General features: G+C 43.2%; 1 protein-coding gene across 2 annotated transcripts in view; it reads left to right on the top strand.

Moving 5' to 3' along the window:
- b4galnt4 (beta-1,4-N-acetyl-galactosaminyltransferase 4) overlaps positions 1-20,202 on the top strand; it is a 603,648-nt gene that overhangs the window by 318,194 nt on the left and 265,252 nt on the right. For both annotated transcript variants that reach the window (XM_033039185.1, XM_033039186.1), the window contains exon 3: positions 11,413-11,526. In XM_033039185.1, the coding sequence (XP_032895076.1) occupies positions 11,413-11,526 (114 nt within the window). The remainder of the gene's footprint in view (positions 1-11,412; positions 11,527-20,202) is intronic.

Raw genomic sequence — 20,202 nt, 5'->3', positions numbered from 1 at the left:
TGTGCTGTCGTGCCCACAGCAGGGCTATTATCTAATAAGCGAGTTCGGTATTTCGACTGCGCATGCCCAGGACATAGGTCACAAGCGAAAAACATTCTCGGCATCCGTGCCGCGACATGCACACAGACCTGGGCCTCATCCGCAGTCATGATTGATCCTGGGTCTCTGGTGCCGCAATTGCTGCCGAACCACCACTGGACCATCCCCGTCCCTGTCCCCATCCCTTCCCACCCGTCCGTCCAGGGGTGGCCAGAGACGTCGGGAGTCAGACGGGAACGGCCCACAGGCAGCGTGGAGAAGCAGCGCTAAATCCAGCTCAACTCCGCCTGTCCCGCCGGGTTAACCTACAGCTGTGCCTGGACTTACGGGAATGACGGCCCAGGCTTACAGCCAGTGTGGAGAAGCAGAGCTAACTCGACGGCTCCGGGCTGGTGTCCAGGCAGGGCTGTAGGTTAACCCTGCGGGACAGGCAGAGTTGAGCTGGATTTAGCGCTGCATCTCCGCGCTGCCTGTGAGCCTGGGATTGCCGCTGCCGTCTGACCGCTCTCGTCTGACGTCTCTGGCCACCCCCGGATGGACGGACGGGGGGTGGGGGGGGGGGGGGCATTCGGAAGGGGATGGAAATGGTCCAGATTCGGTTCGGCAGCGACGGCGGCACCGGAAACCCGGGTTCGGTTCTGGCTGTGGATGAAGCGCAGGTCTGTGTGCATGCCAAGGCCCGGCTGCCGAGAGTTTTTATCGCTTGTGACCTTTGACAAATCCCATGATTCCTTGCGTTTTTCGGAATACCGAACTCGGTTATTGAGAGTGAGAGAGGGTGATCTGTTCCTGATCTCTGAGCAGTTGTTGAAATCTGTGCTTTCTAATGATTGGGTTTCTTTTGCTTTCATTCCATCTCCTTGATAAAACACTTTGCTTTTGCGCTGCTCCTTTGCAAGAATCCTGAGTGTTTCACAATTTCAGTCACAGATTTTCTGTTGCAAAACTGCTGATGATCAGTCGGCTCAACTCTTTGCCCAGATTCAGTGAACACTGGGTAACACAGTGTTCGATAACATAATTGGGACATGACTTGAGATTAGATTAAAAATAATACTCACTAAGAGTTCAGTCTTGCAAAGGTGTGAGTGAGGTCGTTGATGGATTTCACTGCATGGATTCATGGACACTCTGGAGAGTAGGAGTTTGGGAGAGAGGGGACCTGGAAGAGCAGACCAGGTTTCTCTGAAAAGTCACGGAATTGAATAAGCCACAGTGTTTCACTGAAGCATTTGGAGGTGGGAAAGATATGTGAGTAAAGGGGCTGTCCCACTTGGGCGACCTAATCTGCGAGTTTAGAAGAGTGTCTTCGATCTTCAAACTCACAGCATGGTCGACACGTGGTCCTAGGAGGTCCTATGAGGTCACTGGAACTCTCCTTCATGCTCGAGGGAAGTTCCCGAATACTCGCGGCCTCAGCTAGGTAGCGGAAAATTTTTCAGCATGTTGAAAGATTTTCCGCGAATAAAATTTGGTCGGCATGGTTCTTTTTGACTCGTAATGCAGTGGAGTGGGGTCGCTATTTAGTTACAGGCAGTCGAGGGCAGCCGTGGGCAATCTCCTTCGCTGACCGGGTATTTTAATTGGCTCATTGGAGTTTTCAGGATCTGGGAAAACTCCCGCTAAATGCCCGCTAAACTATATTATACTCCTTAAAAGTGTCTCCACTCCTTCTTCCCCCCTTCTCCCCCCCCCTTCTCCCCCCCTTCTACCCCCCCTCTCCCCCCCTTCTCCTCCCCTTCTCTCCCCTTCTCTCCCCTTCTCTCCCCTTCTCTCTCCTTCTCTCTCTTTCTCTCTCCTTCTCTCCCCCTCTCTCCCCTTCTCCTCCCCCCCTCCGCGCTCTCTAAAGGACTTACCGTATCGTCTTTTATCTTCCTCTTCATCGCGGGTGTGAATTTCAGACAGCTCTCCCCCGCTTTTACTGGCCCCCGCCTTTGCGATGTGTGTGCGCGTGTGTGCGGTCGGTTGATCCAGCTCAAGGCTTTCCAGGTGAGTGCCCTCAAGCTAGAAGGACGAAGACACTCTTCTTAACTCGCGGATTAGGTCGCCGCAGTGGGATAGCCCCTTAAGAAGATGGATTTGGGTTTATGGCAATCAGGAAGGCTTCTTGAGATCGTCACTTTGTATTTTATGCACTTGATGGAATTATTGCGGATAACTGCACGGCATGGCTTTTTACTTTGGTTCTTGTTAAAATTGTCAGATTTTAGGGATTTTCTTTTGGAATCTGATCAGTCGAGATTTCTGGCTCGTAGAAGGTGAAGTGTGTTTTCCACTCACAATCCCAGCTAAAGTAGCAACGAAGAAAAGTAGGACTGACAAATGAAAGCCGCAGGCCGTAAAACTATCACCAGCCTTCCACATGGCTGAGTGTTGCTGTGAAGATGGACAGTAATGGAGCAGACTATTAGATTAGGGGTGTCATTAGGACATGAAGGAGAGGCTACAAATTCTCCAAAAGCCTGCAATGGCATAAAAACGAATCCTAAATTGCATTTGTTGGCCATAACCTGGCATAAACTAATGTGAGCTGTCTGGTTCTTTGATCGTGATTATGTGTTTTACTAATTGTCATCAACAATCCGCAAACAGTGCCGTGGAGCCCCTTTGCTTTTACCTACTGCTTTAATTTCTGCCTTTGTTGATCCCTAAATGAGGTCCTTACTCAGGGGGGGAAACGACAGGAACCACAAGGGTGGTATTTAGGTATTGTAAAGGGTGTTGTATTTTGCTGACAATCCAGAGGATGCATTGTGCAGCTGAGATTATGCCTTTCAGAGTCTGCTGGGGGATCCTAATATGCAAGTCCTCTCTGGTACCTTTGATGTGTTTTACCTCGGCTAATGTAACATTACCTCTAAAGCATAGGACAGTGGTGAAATCCTTTGAGTTTAACAACTGTCACATTTTCAGGCAATTTGAAGTAGATTTTGTAGTCAGAAGCCGTGAATAATTTTAATAAAATGGCAAAAATTCCAACTTTAAATGCGTAATGTAAAGATCAGGACTAGAAACACTAGGAATGCTAAAGCTGATTGCTAACATCCCCCATGGAATTTTTTCATTGTATATTCATAGATTCATAGAGTTTTCCAGAATCGAATCAAGACCTTCTGTCCAACTTGTCCACTAGGACCAAGACGCATATCTATGCTAATCCCATTTGCCTGCAATTGTCCCATATCCCTCTAAATGTAAAACTGCAGAGCAAAAATAATCATCTTCAGATATATAATTGTTATATCCACTACCGATGAATTTTCACATGATCATATGTTTAGCAATTATCTTTCAAATATCTTAGGCTCCATATTTTAGTGTTGTATCACCTTACCTGCAAGACAATTTGCAATTAATATTATTTCTCCTTGAAGTGGGATACCTCTCGACTCTCGCAAGAATTGCAGCTGCCAGACATGCCAATTACACCAGATATCTGCTTGTCCCTTGGTTCCCCTCATGGTTATCGATGTTGCCCTACCTAATGCCGACTGAAACATATAAATCATTCTTTAACTTTCAAATGATTTTCAAAGACCCTCTTTATACTGACTCAATTAATCAATTCTAAAACAATAAATCTAATAAGAAAATAAATGGAAACACTTGGACGTAGACCATTTGGAATATGAAACATGCTATCAAATTAATCCGCTCCTAGTCAGGAACTTTATTATCTGTTATTAGGCAAGAGTACACACAAAATGCTGGAGTAACTCAGCGAGACAGGCAGCATCTCTGGAGAGAGGAATGGGTGACGTTTCAGGTTGAGACGCTTCTTCAGATTGAGAGTCAGGAGAAATGTAAATGAGAGTTATAGACGAAAGATATAGAGGGAAACAAGAAATATAGACAGTTCCTTCCTACACATGTTGTCACATAACTGTCTATATCTCTCGTTTCCCTTTCCCCTGACTCTCATTCTGAAGAAGGGGCTCGACCAGAAACGTCTCCCGTTCCTCTCCAGAGATGCTGCCTGTTCTGCTGAGTTATTCCAGCATTTTGTGACTGTCTTCGGTTTAAACCAGCAACTGCAGTTTTTTCCGATACATTGGTCAAGAATATTTTTTAGTCATATGTCCTGAAACGGAACATTGAAAATGTTACTTGTAGCAGCAGCACAATAGGTTTGTAACCACAGTACTCAATGGATAATATAATAAACAAACTAAAACAAAAGTTCAATAAATTAAAAAATAATAATATTGTGCAAAAATAAAACAAAGCCCAAAGTTCTTCATGCAACCCAGGTAGTTCGTAGTTCAGAGTTTAGTTGAAGTTAATAGTAGTTAGTAGCCTGATAATAGCCGGTAGTTGAGATGCACTCACAGGGAGGTCAGATTAGTAAAATAAAAAGAATGGGAGGATATTCCCAAAGAATTGATAAAGAAACGGAACATGCAAGGGTACTCCAGCAAGAAATGTCAGACAGATTGTAAAACCTTCATCGATATGTAAAAAGGAAAATCAAAACAGAATATTGTTTTTTTTGCTTTTTTGCATATCTTTCATTGATTTGTTCTACATCTCTCTACATTACCATCTATATCTCTCCTTTCCCTTTCCCCTGACTCAGCCTGAAGAAGAGTCTCGACTCAAAACATCACCTATTCATTTTCTCCAGAGATGCTATCTGACCCGCTGAGTTACAACTTATTGTGTCTACCTTCGATTTAAACCAACAACTGTAGTTCCTTAGAAGATATTGTATGTTCCATGAGTATCACACAAGAAATATTGAACAAAATTAGAGCACATAATATTCACGTTAATACATTTGTGTAAATTAAGGTTAGTTAACAAATAGAAACCAGTGAGTTGGAATAAATGGGTCATTTGTGCATTGGGTGGCTGTGAATGATGGTGCCGCAAGGATTGGTATTGAGAGCCCATCTAGTCAAAAGTCAAGAAGGATTTATTGGCATCTGCCCCGAAAAGAACAATAAAATTCTTAATTACAGCAGCACAGCAGAATGTAAACATATTACACTGTGAAACCTGCAATAAACACCAACAAAAGTTCAGTATATTAAAAAAATAGAAACAGACAAATCAATAGACAATAGTAGTGCAAAGTCAAAAATAATATCCACGAGTCTAGAGTTCAGAGTCTATTTGGAGGTCGTAGTGTTTAATAGCCTTGATGGTTGTAGGGAAGTTTCTGGCCCTGAACCTGGACTTTATAGTTTTCAGACTCCTGTACCTTCTTCCTGGTGGCAGGAGTGAAATGAGAGGGTGAACAGGGTGTGTGGGTGTCTGATGATGCTGGCTGCATTTTTGAGGCAGCAACTGTTGTAGAGTCGCAGTCTTTATCAATTTGGATGAGGGGACAAAGTGAAATATATTCGAGTTTGCTGAAGATAGAAAGCTAGGTGGCAATGGGTGTGGTAGAGAGGCTTTAGCAAATGGAGATAAGTTCAATGAGAGAGCAAGGGGATGGCAGATGGGAAAAAATGTAAAGTCATTCATATATGAGGGAATTGGGTGTGTGTATATTTATCAATGGAAGTTAATATGTACTTACACCAAGCAATTAGGTCCGGCTTTTATTGCAAAAGAATTAGTGGCAATAGTAGCGATGTCTTGCTCCCATTACATTGAGGGCCTGTTGAGACCACATTTGAACTATTGTACTCTTGGGGTAGGAAGAGTTCAGCAAAGATTCAACAAATTAATTCCTATGATGTATGAGGGGAGATTAAGCAGACATTAATGGGGCTTTCTCACGGGGCGACTTGACGCAAGATGTAACCAGAGTGAAGTGGTCGTGGTCTAGCACGATATCACACGATATAACGGGGGGGTAGATAAAGAGTTCCCACGGGTACTCGGCATTTCTGTTATTTGTGCGAGTGACTTGTCCATCTCCCGAGCTTTCCCGTTAAATCTTGAATGAACATTGTGAACTGTGAAGTGTTGTTAAATCATCACGTGGCACAAATGATGTCACTTTTTTTTCCACACACTATAAATATCCTCCCTTGGTTGAATTGGCTCATTTGGAGACATGCCTGTACTAAGTTGTTTCGAGTACAGGATGGTGGTGTTTTTCATTGACGCGCTGTATGCAGCAGCCCTCTATGTGAATCGAGGACGCTTGCGTGAAGGCAGAAGGGTGAGATTAATTAAAAAGAGAATTAAGACCTTCTCTCAATATGTGCAAGAAGTCGTATTTTTATATTGTCAAATAGGAATAAAGACTTTGTCTCATATTGACCGTGATGATTGTCTTATTTTATTATCTACTGAGAGGTGAAACTTTCAAACGTTTAAATAGCTCAGCAATTGAGGGACCTGAACACTCAAAAATGAAAAAGAATGAAAATGTGATTATATCACCTCCCTTCAACTATTTTGTGTTTCAGCATGAGAGGGATTATAACATTAGAGACATTCATCTTGTAGTGATGTGTTAATGAAGAATTGCAGACATCAATCTGATAGTAAAAAATATATTTATTTAACAATGAGGTAAACAAGCACTGACAATCAAACTGCTGAGTTGAAAGCTTTTTGAAACGGGGCTTGCTGTCTCTCCCTGCGGGGGAATGCGACTTTTTTGTCGTATTCCCCTTCTCTGCCTCCGTCTGCGCTGAGGCCTAATGGCGGAGCTGGCGACCTCGAGGCTCAGGAGGCAGAGCCCGCCAGGACTCGCCCTGAGCTCGCTCCCGTGAGGGCGGCCCGGCTTGGGGCTGGAACAGTGCTTCCGTGAGGGGCTGTGACGCTCCCGGGAGGGCAGCCTGGCCCGAGGAAGGAACGGTGCTCCCGTCGGAGTGGCCGAGCTCGGGGAGGTACGGCGTTCCCAGCCCGAGGGAGGTACGGCGCCCATGTCGGGGCGGCCCAGCCCGAGGGAGGAGCGGCGCCCATGTCGGGGCGGCCCGGCCCGGGGAAGAAGCGACGCCCAAGTCGGGGCGGCCCAGCCCGAGGGAGGTACGGCGCCCATGTCGGGGTGGCCCAGCCCGAGGGAGGTACGGCGCCCATGTCGGGGTGGCCCAGCCCGAGGGAGGTACGGCGCCCATGTCGGGGGCGGCCCAGCCCGAGGCTGAAGACGGCACGATACTCACGTAAGGGTGGCTGGGACGGTGTTCTGGCGGTGGTGGCCTGAGTCCGGGGTTCGGCCGCGGGCCAGCGGCTGCATCAGCAGGACTGGTGGGCGGCAGCTTCGACCACCCCAGGGTGATTGAGCCGCGGGACAGTTTTAACATCGCCCGGTGGGGGATCGCCTCAGCGCAGAGGGAGAAGAGGAGGGAAGAGACTGCAGACCTAAAGACTTTTGCCTCCATCACAGTGAGGAGATGCTGGGTGGACTCACTGTGGTGGATGTTAATATGTGTTTATTGTTGTTTTTTATTGTATTGTATTGTATGTATGACTGCTGCAATTTGGTTCAGACTTCGATCTGAATGACAATAAAGGCTATCTAATCTAATCTAATCTAATTTATCACACTTCAGGCTATAATAAAATGTGGAGCCTCCAACAGAAACAAAGTAATATTGAGACCACCTTTTTTACTCACCTTCTGTCCCCTCTGTCCAGCTTCCGGGTTCACCGTTCGCAGGAGTTCCCACGGTAAACGCAAGAGTTATTACGGATATCGCACTGGCCACTACGTCCATATAATGTTTCAATGTTCAACCACAAGTGTACAAGTCACTATTGGAGAAATTCAAGCTTGCTTGAATTTTCTCCCGAGTCAACAAATTACACGAGTACCTGCCGTTAGCGCCACGGTGGTCCACGGTGGTCCACGAATGCCGTACGGTTATCGTACGAGGTTCCCACGATGTTCAACTCTGTTTACCTCTTGCGTCAAGTCGCCCCGTGAGAAAGCCCCATAAGAAGTCTGAGAGCTGATTACATATCAAGTATATTTTGTAAACTACAAAATTCCTATGGGCCAGACAACTCTTATTGTCTAGAACCAATGGCCACATCTTCAAAGTTATTGGTCATTCGTTCAGAATAGAGATTAGAAGAAATTTCTTCAGCCAGAGTCTAGTGAGTTTTTGGAATTCTCCAATCAAAATTATTGATATTAGATTTTACATATCAAAATAATTAAAACAAAAATGAGATTAGAGCAGGAAATGGCACTGAAAGTAAAAAATCAGTCATGATCTTCTTGCATGGAGGATCAAGCATATGAGCGTTTTCAAATCAAGTTGAGTTTACTGTCATATGCACAAGTACGGGGAGATTACTGGTATGATGAAAATCTTGCTTGCAGCAGCATCACTGGCACAGACTAAGAAGACACACAAAAAGATGACACACATAAATTCTACAGGACAGTGAAAAGAAAAAGACAAATAATTGATGCAAAACACAAAAAGGACGCAAGGTTACGTTTGTGGAATGAGATGATATGTGGGTGGCTACTCCTGAAACTATTACGACTGGAATAGACATATGGATTATCTCTGTGCTGTGATTTTTATGTAATTTTTGTTTTCAATGTGTGAACATTTGATAATGTCACCAATGTTTTGGAGGTCATATTCTGGGCCATCATTAACTTTTATTTCTGTGAAAAGAGCAAATTTAGTGAGGGAGCTTACGGAAGGATTTAGGTAAGGATAAATTCCAAAGCAGCTGGAGAAATGTTACAACAGCAGAGCAGAATAGTTATTGAAATTAAAATAAACAACGAGCATGTGGAAGGATAAGGGCTCATTGTGCATAATGTAGCATTTGTGATTAAGATAATATCAGGAAAAATATGAAAGAAAAACTACAGGCTGTTAATGTGAAATGTGAAGCATTTGGAGCAAAATAGACTTATTTAGAGAAGGTAACAATAAATAGTTTGATTTATTATTATTGTCACGAGTTTTACATGCTATCCAGGCAGAACATAATATACCTGAGTGTAGTTATAGAACATAGAAAAATACAGCACAGGAACAGGCCATTCGGCCCATTGTCCATGACGAACATGATGCCAGGACAAACCAATCTCATCTATCTGCACATGGTTCATATCCCTTCATTTACTAGCATATCCATGCAGTATCTAAAAACCGCATCAATGCCACTATTTCATCTGCATTTACCACTTAATATCTGTAATGAGGTACAGAAGTGTGAAAACATATACCTCCAGACTCTGGGACAGCTTCTTCCTAGCTGTTGTCAGGCATCTGAACCATCCTATCACCAACTAGCGCAGTCTTGATCTACCATCTACTTCATTGGAGGCCCTCAGATCATCTTTAATCGGTCTTTACCTTGCACTAAGCATTATTTCATATTATCCTGTATCTGTACACTGTGAACTGCTTGATTGTAATCATGTATAGTCTTTTCGCAGACTGGATAGCACATGACAAAGAAAAAAGATTTTCACCGCATTTCAGCACACGTGAAAATAATAACCTAAACTAAAAAATGATAATGGAAGTAAACTCCCACGAATAATTTCTATAGAATTTCTGATGTCATCTCAGCGAATGTAAAAAAATGAAGTTACTGTTGTACATAACGGCAATTTTGCAGCTGGAAGGGTCAATATATCTGGCCATGCCATTGTGGGAGTAACCTTATTGCTTTGGCTGAATTTAGAGCTAAGCCTAAATGTAACAATAGGAGAGATGAGAAACTCACATCTAAAAATAAAACATGACTACCTCAAATAAAACTTGATGACATTAACTGGTCCTCTCAGTTTATTATATCATGATCTTGTTGAAATATTAATTTTGTTTCCCGCTTATCTATTATCAGACCATTATGAGCACTTTTACATTCACCTACGCTGTCTGTACAAAGCAACCCACTGAAAGAGGATCTATCCTTTTGGCAGCTCTCTAATTTGCAAAGCGTTGGGCGAGTTAATAATAGGAAACCAAACCCTTTCGGTAATAAAAGTCCTTTCAAATACTTCTTGTACTTTTCCGCTGCATTACAATTGCCACGTCTTTCAAGTTATTCAATTAAAAAATGGTGCTTGTCTGAGCCTTCCAGCCCTTAAGAAAGAGCAGTAAGTGTCTGATAACAAATTTGAAAATAGGATATTATGTTGATTCTAACATTTGGAAAAAACAGAATGCAAAGAGTTTTTTTTTTTTTAATGCCCACAAGTTAAAGATGCATTCAAGACAGTTTGTGACATCCCTTCAAGCAACCTTCATTGAACATGAAACTCATTTTCATAATGCTTCTTGGTAAAATCGGCAGCAGTCATCTTCCCCACACATTGACTTTTGTACTCAGGTCTATCTCTCGGCGACTGCATTACCTCTGTGCTTCCTCGCAGCTTTTGCAACATCCTGACAAAGATGAATTATAATTTTGTTTTGTTATGAAGTGGAAGTTCCATTATAGTCCTTGCACAAACTCATCAATTGAGAATTATTCCATGGCCTGTTTCTGGCTGATGCCCCAGTTTGACTTCGAATGGAATTTCTAACTTCACATTCTCCCCTTCAGTTTGCCATGCATACCATTATTTTATCTCCGGAGGGAGGTGCAGTATCCATTCTGACCATCAGCCACCTCTTTACACTGATCTTACATTAACCCCATATTTTCTTCTCCGCACACTCTCAGCACCTCCCCCCAATTCCATCAAGTACCTACACATTAGGGGTCATTTACAGCGGCCAATTAACTCTATTAACTCGCATATCTTTGTGATGTGGGAGGAAACAGAAAGGCCTGGAGAAAACCCACATGGTCCCAGGGAGAACATGCAAACACCACACAAGCTCTACTAGCTGTGTCACTATGACTGTTTATAGAAAACACCTCTGCAAACCTGCTTAGCTTAGTTTGTTTTAGTTTAGAGATACAGCGTGGAAACAGGCCCTTCGGCCCACCGAGTCTGCACCGACCAGCGATCCCCGCACATTAACACTATCCTACACACACTAGGGACAATTTACATTTATACCAAGCCAATTAATCTACAACTCTGTATGTTTTTGGAGTGTGGGAGGAAGCTGAAGTACAAACTCCGTACAGACAGCATTTGCTGTACTGTCGGGACGGAACCCAGGTCTCTGGCACAGTAAGCGCTGTCAGGCAGCAACTCTACCGCTGTGCCACCCTGCCGCTTGTTTTTCCTTCTCCAAGATCTCTTTAAAATTAATATTCTCGTCACCTTCAAATATCCCCTTGTCGTTATTTTTATCCTGCAAGTCTGCAAAAGGTTTGTGAATGTGTACTGCATGATGGGTATACTGTATTTTTGTCCTTTCATAAACAAAAAGTTGTGCAAATACGGCAAGGGGATTGCTGCCCCTCAGCGATGATGCACTGATAAATCGTTATAATTAATTCCAGGTCATTCCAACGTGCACCTGAAAGTATATGCCTCAACTGTTGCTTATTTGCTGGGTTGTAATGGGTGACCTTTTGTTTTATCCATAGCTGGACACACCGAGCAAAAATGGTAGATCTTCCCAAGTTGAGCTTCACGGTTATCCAAGAGGATCCAGGCAGGCTTTGAACTTGACGCAAGTGTGTTTGCCATGGAAACCAGAGGTGAGGATCAGAGATAGAATGCAATATCCCCCTTCCCCCCATCCCCCCCCCCCCTCCGTAATCCTTGCACACACCCATTCCTGGACTTTGCACTCGTCAATTTAATTTCATCATTCATGTATCTTCTTGTGATTTTATGACTGTTGGCAGACCAATTTCCCTCCTGGGATAAATAAAGTTCTACCGTATCGTATTGTATCGTACCGTATCGTCTGATATTACTGTGCAACTGTCGTTGTGTCCTTGGGCAAGACACTTCACCCACCTTTGCCTGTGTGTGAATGTGTGTGAGTGATTGGTGGTGGTCGGAGGGGCCGTAGGCGCAGATTGGCAGCCTCGCTTCCGTCAGTCTGCCCCAGGGCAGCTGTGGCTACAGAAGTAGCTTACCACCACCGAGTGTGACTGAGGAGTGAATGAATAATGCAATGTAAAGCGCCTTAAGTATTAGAAAGGCGCTATATAAATCCCATCCATTATTATTATTATAAAAGTAGACCCGAATCCTTTGTGGTTGCACTTTAAACTTAATTCCAATATGACTCCCCGCACCCGGCTGGCCACCCACTGACCTTTTCTGACATTCCCTTTCTGACATTCACAGAAGTGCTTAGAAAAGATTAGGCATTTACCATGAGCTTATAATAATGGATGCTGCTGCATAACTCTATATAAACACAAGGAAGTGCATGAGTCAATGTCACTAATACAGCTTGTTTGGGAACTAGTACATGAAGTGTAATAAAACTGAGTCAATAACTTGCAGTTTGTGACAAATCTTTTTCCAGCTTGTACATGTTTTATCTAATTGCAGACAGAATCAAGCTTTATATATCATCCTCTCATAGATTACCTTTAGAATCAAATTGCATTTTGTTTTGAATTATTCTTCCTCATTTTCCCTTTCATGCTTTGGCACACTATTTATTCCTTTCGATCTCAGTCCTGTTAGCATTGGCAGCGGCTGCAGTTGCTTTCTCTAGGTGCTGGGCAATTAGATCAGTTTAGTTTAGTTTAGAGAAACAGTACGGAAACAGACCTTTCAGCCCATCGAGTCCACGCCGACCAGCGATGCCCGTACACTAGCAACTTACCCACGCTGACCAACATACCCCATCTAAACTAATTCCACTGCCTGCATTTGGCCCATATCGCTCTAAACCTATCCTATCCATTTACCTATCCAAATGTTTCTTAAACTTAAGGGATAGTACCTGCCCAAATTACCTCCTCCATTAGTTTGTTCCATAAAACTATCACCCTTTGTGTAAAACAAGTTACCCATCAGATTCCTAATAAATCTTTCCCCCCTCACCTTAGACCTATGTCCCCTTGTTTTTTATTCCATTATTCTGGGTAATAGACTGTGCATTTACCCTGTCTATTCGTCTCATGGTTTTATACACTTCCATAAGATCATCCCTCATCATCCTGCGCTCCAATTTCTTTCCTCTCTGCAGAACATAAGAGCAACAGCTGCCATTATGCATCTTCTTCTTAGACATGGTCAGCCTGATTGTAATTTGCCACTTCTGCTCGTAACGGTGAGGGTTGATGAGACCTCGCTGTCTAAGGTCATAGATTGTATCTGCACTTGAGCTATTAATGGAGTGGGATTATCATTTGAACTACACATGATAATGCACACTCGACCAACGTGTCGAGAGGAAGCCCCCTCCCTCCCTAATTCTCTGGTTGTATTATTTCCTTCTACCGCCTCCTTCTCTACCTACAAGGAAGGTTTATGTGGCTACAAGGAACTGCAGATGCTGGTTTATAAAACACAACACAAAGTGGTGGAGTAACTCAGTGGGTCAGGCAGCATCCCTGGAGACCACGGATAGGTGACGTTGTGGGTCGAGACACTTCTTCAGACTAATTGCAGGTGGGGGAAAGCAAGCTGGAAAAGAGGAGTGCCAGCACAAAGCCTGGCAAAATAATGGGCTTGTGGATTAGAATCAAATATGTTTGTGGATTAGAATCAAAACTGCATGAATGGCAAAATGTAGACAATTCAAATCACTTAAGATTGATGCAAAAAGCTTGAGTAACTCAGCGGGTCAGGCAGCACCTCTGGAGAAAAGGAATAAGGGTCTCGACCCGAAACGTCACCTATTCCTTTTCTCCTTACCTTCGGTTTAAACCAGCATCTGCAGTTCGTTCCTAAACAATAAAAATCACTGGCCCATCCAATTAAACATCTGTTCCCTTATATTTACTCCCAGGCTTCTAGAATGTGATCAGTAACCTTAGATTTTGATAGAGAACTTCTGACACATAAGTAGAAATTACTTCTGCAAATTGTTAACCATATTGTTTCCAACACCAATCCCTGTGGAGTAGCAATTCCCACCTACCAGCAGTCTGCATTACATCCTTTAACTAACTCCTGTTTTTTGCTGAATGTTTAATCTGTTTTTTGTTTTGTAGCCAGATGACTCTCATTCTGTTACTTGTCACCTGATTGCACGTGCTCTGACTATTAATCATGCCTGTGTTGTACTTGTTAAAGGGATTTAGCAAGCATGCATAACATTGCAAGTCCACAGAGAGATGTGCGGAACTGCTCAATAAATTTCTGCACTCCAAACAGGGAGGATTAATTGGGAGCAACTTTGGCGAAAGACGTGACACCATTGTCGTTCGGTAGAGATAAACAATGGATTTTTATTTTATGATTTAGATTCTTCCATCACTTTCGAAAAGCTCAACGCAATAAACCTTTCCTAAAAGAGCACTGAGTCACGTAGCAGTGAAAATCATTACCCTACAACAACACCACCAACCTGCATTTTTATAACCAGCTTAACATAGTATTATAACCTCAGGAAGTTTCATGGAGTGTTATCAAACAAGATTTAACACAGGAGATATGTGGAAAAACAACAATAACCATTAATAAAGCACAGTTAAAATGGCAAAAATGTCCCCAAGCACTTCACTGGGATGTTATCGAACAAAAAATAAAATAGAAGCTAAGCTACTGAAGGAGATATTTAAAGCAATGCCTGAAATCACAGATAAAGATATAAAGAATGAAAGCAGTAGAGAGATTTCAGAAGAATTCTCATGGCTCAAAGCTTTGGAACTGGAAATGGATCCAATAAATTTGGGGATGCTCAGGAGAGGAGAATTGATATCTAGGGGCGAGAACCAAGGAAGTGCAGATGCTGATTGAAATCTCCAGTTTTAAATAACCACAACCGCTCCCCCCTCAACTTCTCCTTCTACCCCCGCTTCCACTTTCTTCCCAACTCCTCCCCCCCCCCTCTCCCCTGTGCCCCACTTGGACTTGCATCGATTTCTCTCCCTCCCTCTACATTCCTTCCTCAAGGCTTCACAATTCACAACTCTTCAATCCTTTTGTAGAAGTAAGTAAGTAAGTAAGTTTATTGGCCAAGTATTCACATACAAGGAATTTGCCTTGGTGCTCCTCCCACAAGTAACAACATGACATACAGTGACAGAAACAAAGAACTGCAGATGCTGGTTTATACCAAAGATAGACATAAAGTGCTTGAGTAACTCAGTGAGTCAGGCAGCTTCTCCAGAGATGCTGCTTGGCCTGCTGAGTTACTCCAGCACTTTGTGTCTATCTTCAAAGCTTTTGTCTCACACCGTCTGTCCTGTCATCTCTTGCCTTTGTTCAAAACTCCACCATCCTGTATCTGAATTACATTCCAGGCTTTTTCCTGTCCCATCCTTTCTTCCAGCTTGCTCCTACCAACTTCCCCCACCCCACCCCCCCACTATCCGTCTGAAGAAGGGATTTGACCCGAAGCATCACCTATCCATGTTCTCCAGAGATTCTACCTGACCCGTTGAGTTATGCTGGCACTTTGTGTCTTTTTGTTGTTATCTAGAGGCTGCTTTGTAGGTATCACATGGTGTAATACAGGATGTAGGTGGGAAGTGCAAACTCTGCAAGGGGTGGTGTAATGTATTCATACATATTCATGTATATGTTAATGAGTGGGTGTTCAATATAAGCTGGGAATGTTGGGTAATAAATCTCTCTCTCGTGATCCAGGCAATCTGCGTGTAAGTTGTTATTCATTCTGCCGTCTGGAATATAACAAAATTGGCGACGAGGATGGTGAAATCGTCCTTTAAATACAGTGCAGGACTGTTTTGCAACATACAGTTTTGTTTAACATTTTAAACAGTAAATATGGAGTTGTGTCGCAGTTGTTTGCGAGCTGCACACGATAGGCCGCAGATCCTTCTATGCAGGGGACTGTAGTTTAAAACAGCAGCTGGACAAATCATCAAGAGTTTGTCAGGCTATCTATATGTTGCATCTACGTGGCAAAATGCCATCCTTGGGTTTGTGTAAGCTTTTTTTTTGTTGAGTTCCTCAAGTTGAATAGCCTTTGTACAGCTAAGTTTTAGGTGAATTGTTACACCAGAACAAACAGGAAATCGGAATTTTTGAACGGACTTTAAAAAAAAGAGAACGACACGATGGAAGCGTCCACGGGCTACATCGGAAACCTTGGCACTTTTGACAAGAGTAGAGAGCCGTTCAGCTCCTATATGGAGAGTGCGAACATGTTTTTCACGGCAAACAACATCATGGAGATTAGTGGTGAAGGAGACATAGTAACTGAAACAAATAAGGCCGTTTGTGAATGCATGAAAGCGATTCTGCTCACGGAAATCGGTCCTGAAGTGTACGGCACACTCGTGAATCTCCTTGCGCCCTTAAAGGCAAAAGATGTTCCATTCAATAACATTATGAAGAGGTTGGAGAAACATTTTAACCTAAAGCCTCTGGTAATTGCAGAAAGCTATAAATTTGGCACTGGAAACCAGAAGCAGAATGAGACAAGCAATGAGTACATTGTTGCCTTGAAAAACATAACATTGCACTGTAACTTTGGAACCTTTCTCGGACGCGCACTACGCAACAGATTTGTTTGTGGTCTAGTGGATGAACAAATTCAGTCCAAGCTCATGAACACTCCAGATATTACATTCGAAAAAGCATGCAAGATTGCTACCACAATGGAGATGGCATCAAAGAATGCTTGCGGGTTTCGTCCACCACGGACTGCAGTGGCCGTTTACAGTCACAAGGCAGTGCCTGTGGCCAAACCAAGAGGCGCTAAACCAAAGTATGGTGGGGATCCGAGTTCAGCCAGTTGTTATCGTTGCAACGGTAATCACTCATCCCAATTTTGTCAGTTCAAAATGGCCAAGTGCTATAACTGCCAGAAGAAAGGCCATATCGCCTCAGCATGTCTGGCCAAGCTTAAAACAGGAAATCAACAATCTGCGGGAATCAAGCGACAACACCAGAGAGGAGTTCACAACTTGGAGGTGAACCTAGATGTAAACGAACTTGGGTTGTACATCATTTATGCAAACAACATCGATAAGCCTACAACCAGCCAAGGCAAGGACTTTTGAACGAAACTATTGATAAATGAACAGTTAATCGATATTTGTATTGACATGGCAGCAGATTGTTCGGTCATGAGCAAAGACCTGTACGAAACAAAATTCCCACAGATACCATTGTTTGAGAGTAAGGTCAAGCTGAGAACCATCTCGGTCGAAGTTTTGAAGACATGTGGACATATGAACTGTAAAGTTTAGCATGATGGTCGGTCAGTAACATTGCCCATCATAGTGGCCAGCTACAGAAATAAACCAACTCCCCATGGAAAGGATTGGCTGAGTAGAATAGAGTTTGACTGGAAGAACATTTTCAGCGTTGATTTGTCTAAATCACGTCTTGAAAACGTCATAAACAAACATGCAAACATTTTTGCTGACAGTTACACTGGAATAACAGGGTACTCTGCACACATTTGACTTAAGCAAGATGTGAGACCTGTGTATTGTCGACCAAGACCTGTACCATATGCACTAAAGCATCAAGTGGAGGAAGAACTCGACAGGTTAGAGCAGAATGGAGTACTCGTGAAGACAGACCAGAGTAACTGGGCAACGCCAATTGTGGCCGTACCCAAGGCCAACAAAACTGTTTGACTATGTGGTGGTTACAAAGTCACAATCAACCAAGGCGTTGATGATGAACAATATCCGTTACCAACCTCGCAAGATCTGAGCACAGAACTTAGCGGAGCAAGTCCTCACTAAACTGGATTTGTCTCACGCTTACGCCCAACTCAATGTCGACAAGGAAAGTCAGCAGTACTTGACTATCAACACACATAAGGGCTTGTATTCATATACAAAGATGCCCTATGGTGTGAAATCCTCCCCGAAAATATTTCAGTCTGTCATGGACAAAATGTTACAAGGCATTCCGCACTGTGTGTGCAACCAAGATGACCTACTGATATTCACAGAGGGCATGGTAGAACATCTGGAAATCCTCGAGCAAGTTCTCACACGACTGAACTGCCACAATGTCAAACTGCGACAAAGTAAATGTGCCTTTGCGCAGTCAGAGTGGTCTACACTGGACTCAAAATAGATGCCAACGGACTCCGCCCTGTGAAGGCGAAAGTTGAAGCAATAGTGAATGCTCCAAAGCCCAACAATGTGTCAGAGCTACGATCATTCCTTGGGATGGTGCAGTTCTATGCACGATTCCTTCCAGATTTAGCAACTGTGCTAAAGCCACTACATCATCTACTACAAAAAGATGTGAAATGGACGTGGGGAAAGGAACAGCAATGTGCATGTGACATCTGCAAGGAGAACTTGACAAGTGACAAACTCCTTGTTCACTACGATACGACATGCGAGATGAAACTTGCTTGTGTTGCTTCAAGTTATGGTGTAGGTGCAGTGATCTCCCACATAATGAATGACGGACAAGAAAAGCCTTTTGCTTTAGCATCCTGCACCATATCACCGAGTGAACACAATTATGCACAGATAGTAAAGGAAGCAATCAGCATCGTGTTCGGAATCAAGAAATTCCATCAGTTTCTTCTCGGCCATTTACCCTAGTGACTGATCACAAGCCACTACTAGTGATACTGGGTCCCAAGTCAGCTATACCTTCCATGGCGGCATCATGGATTCAGCGCTGGGCTATTTTGCTGTCCCAGTATGACTACAAGGTGGAGTACAGAAGCTCCAAGTACAACGCAGTTGCAGATGCGTTGTCCCGGTTGCCCCATGAGAACTCTGACGTGGGAAGTGAGAACTCAATCTACACACTGCAAGTTGTAGATGAAGACTTTCCAGTGACTCAACAGAAATTGCAGCAGGAACAGAGAAAGACACTGTGCTGAAGTGGGTCTATGAACAGACATTGAACAGTTGGACTGAAATCGATAGTGGATTGAACTCAGTTCTGAACAGAGCTGAAGCCTTTCCATAATCAACGCCATGAATTATCAGCAGGGATGCATTAAGTGGGGTTACAGAGTGGTTTTACCAAATTCTTTGAGAAACAAAATTATGAATGAACTTCATGCCAAACATCCTGGCAGAGTAAGCATGAAGTCAATTGCCAGAAGTTTTGTGTATTGGCCTGGTATTGACAGTGACATCGTGTCACTGATGAGCAAATGTAGCATCTGCCAAAATTGCCGGAGTAAACCACCAAAAACATCACTGCAACCCTGGTCATGGCCAAGTAGACCTTTTCAGAGAGTTCATATAGATTTTTGTGAAAAGGCTAATGATCACTTTCTGGTACTAGTACATAGTCATTCCAAATGGATTGAGGTTAAGCATATGGGGTCAAGCACTACTACTGAGTGTACCATAGATGAGTTGAGATCATGCCAAGGTTTACCGGAAGATGCTCCCTATCCCGCTGAGTTACTCTAGCATTTTGTGTCTATCTCCAAGATAATGAATATATCACATGTCACATATCACACGATTCTGGTACTCAATTCTTAAAGTTATAGTTACCAATATATACACTATGCACAACACATCTCGAAACCTCTTATTAATTAGTTATCATCCATTCATGTTAAAGACCAGAAATATAGCTGAATATTTAGAGAATCAGAGGATGTGACAAGTGATGAAATGGTTAAAGGATAGTTTGACTAGAACCAAGTTAAACAAGGGCTAGTCTGTGACAGCTGGTCTAGGCATTCTGTGCAAAGCCCTGAGTAGAATCTGTAATGGGGTTGAAGTTGAGTACAGGTTTAAGAGACAGCTAGAGCGGTTAATCAAGTGACTGCTTCAGTTCAGGATTCAGTCAAACAATTGGAGTTTGTTGACAGAAATTGAGGTTTCTTTGGGTCAGAAGGTTCCATCTATGGGGAATGAGATTCCACTGACAGCTGAAAGCAAGTAGGACAGACTATCTGTGGTGCACTAATTACTTGGTCAAAGAACAAAAGGAGCCAAATTAAAGAACCGCAGATGAAAAAAATTGCAGAAAATTCAAGGTTAGTTGAACACAACAGAAACTGATGTGAATAATAAGTGTAGACAAAATGTTTAAGAAGGAACTGCAGATGCTGGAACTTTCGGAGGTAGACAAAAATGCTGGAGAAACTCAGCAGGTGAGGCAGCATCTATGGAGCGAAGGAATGGGTGACGTTCCTTCAGACTGATGAGGGAATGGGGGGCAGGAAGAAGAAAGGAAGAGGCAGAGACAGTGGGCTGTGGGAGACCTAGAATAAAAAGAGTGATTGGATTCTTAGCAAAAAAAACCCAAATCCAATTGTTAACATTAGGGGCTTTAACGGAGGCAGGGAGAAAGAAACTGCAGGAAATGTCAGACAG

This window comes from Amblyraja radiata, chromosome 20 (genome assembly GCF_010909765.2).
Source record: "Amblyraja radiata isolate CabotCenter1 chromosome 20, sAmbRad1.1.pri, whole genome shotgun sequence".
NCBI lineage: Eukaryota > Metazoa > Chordata > Chondrichthyes > Rajiformes > Rajidae > Amblyraja > Amblyraja radiata.
The sequence above is the reverse complement of the archived record's forward strand: the minus strand, read 5'-3'. Positions and strand labels throughout refer to the sequence as shown.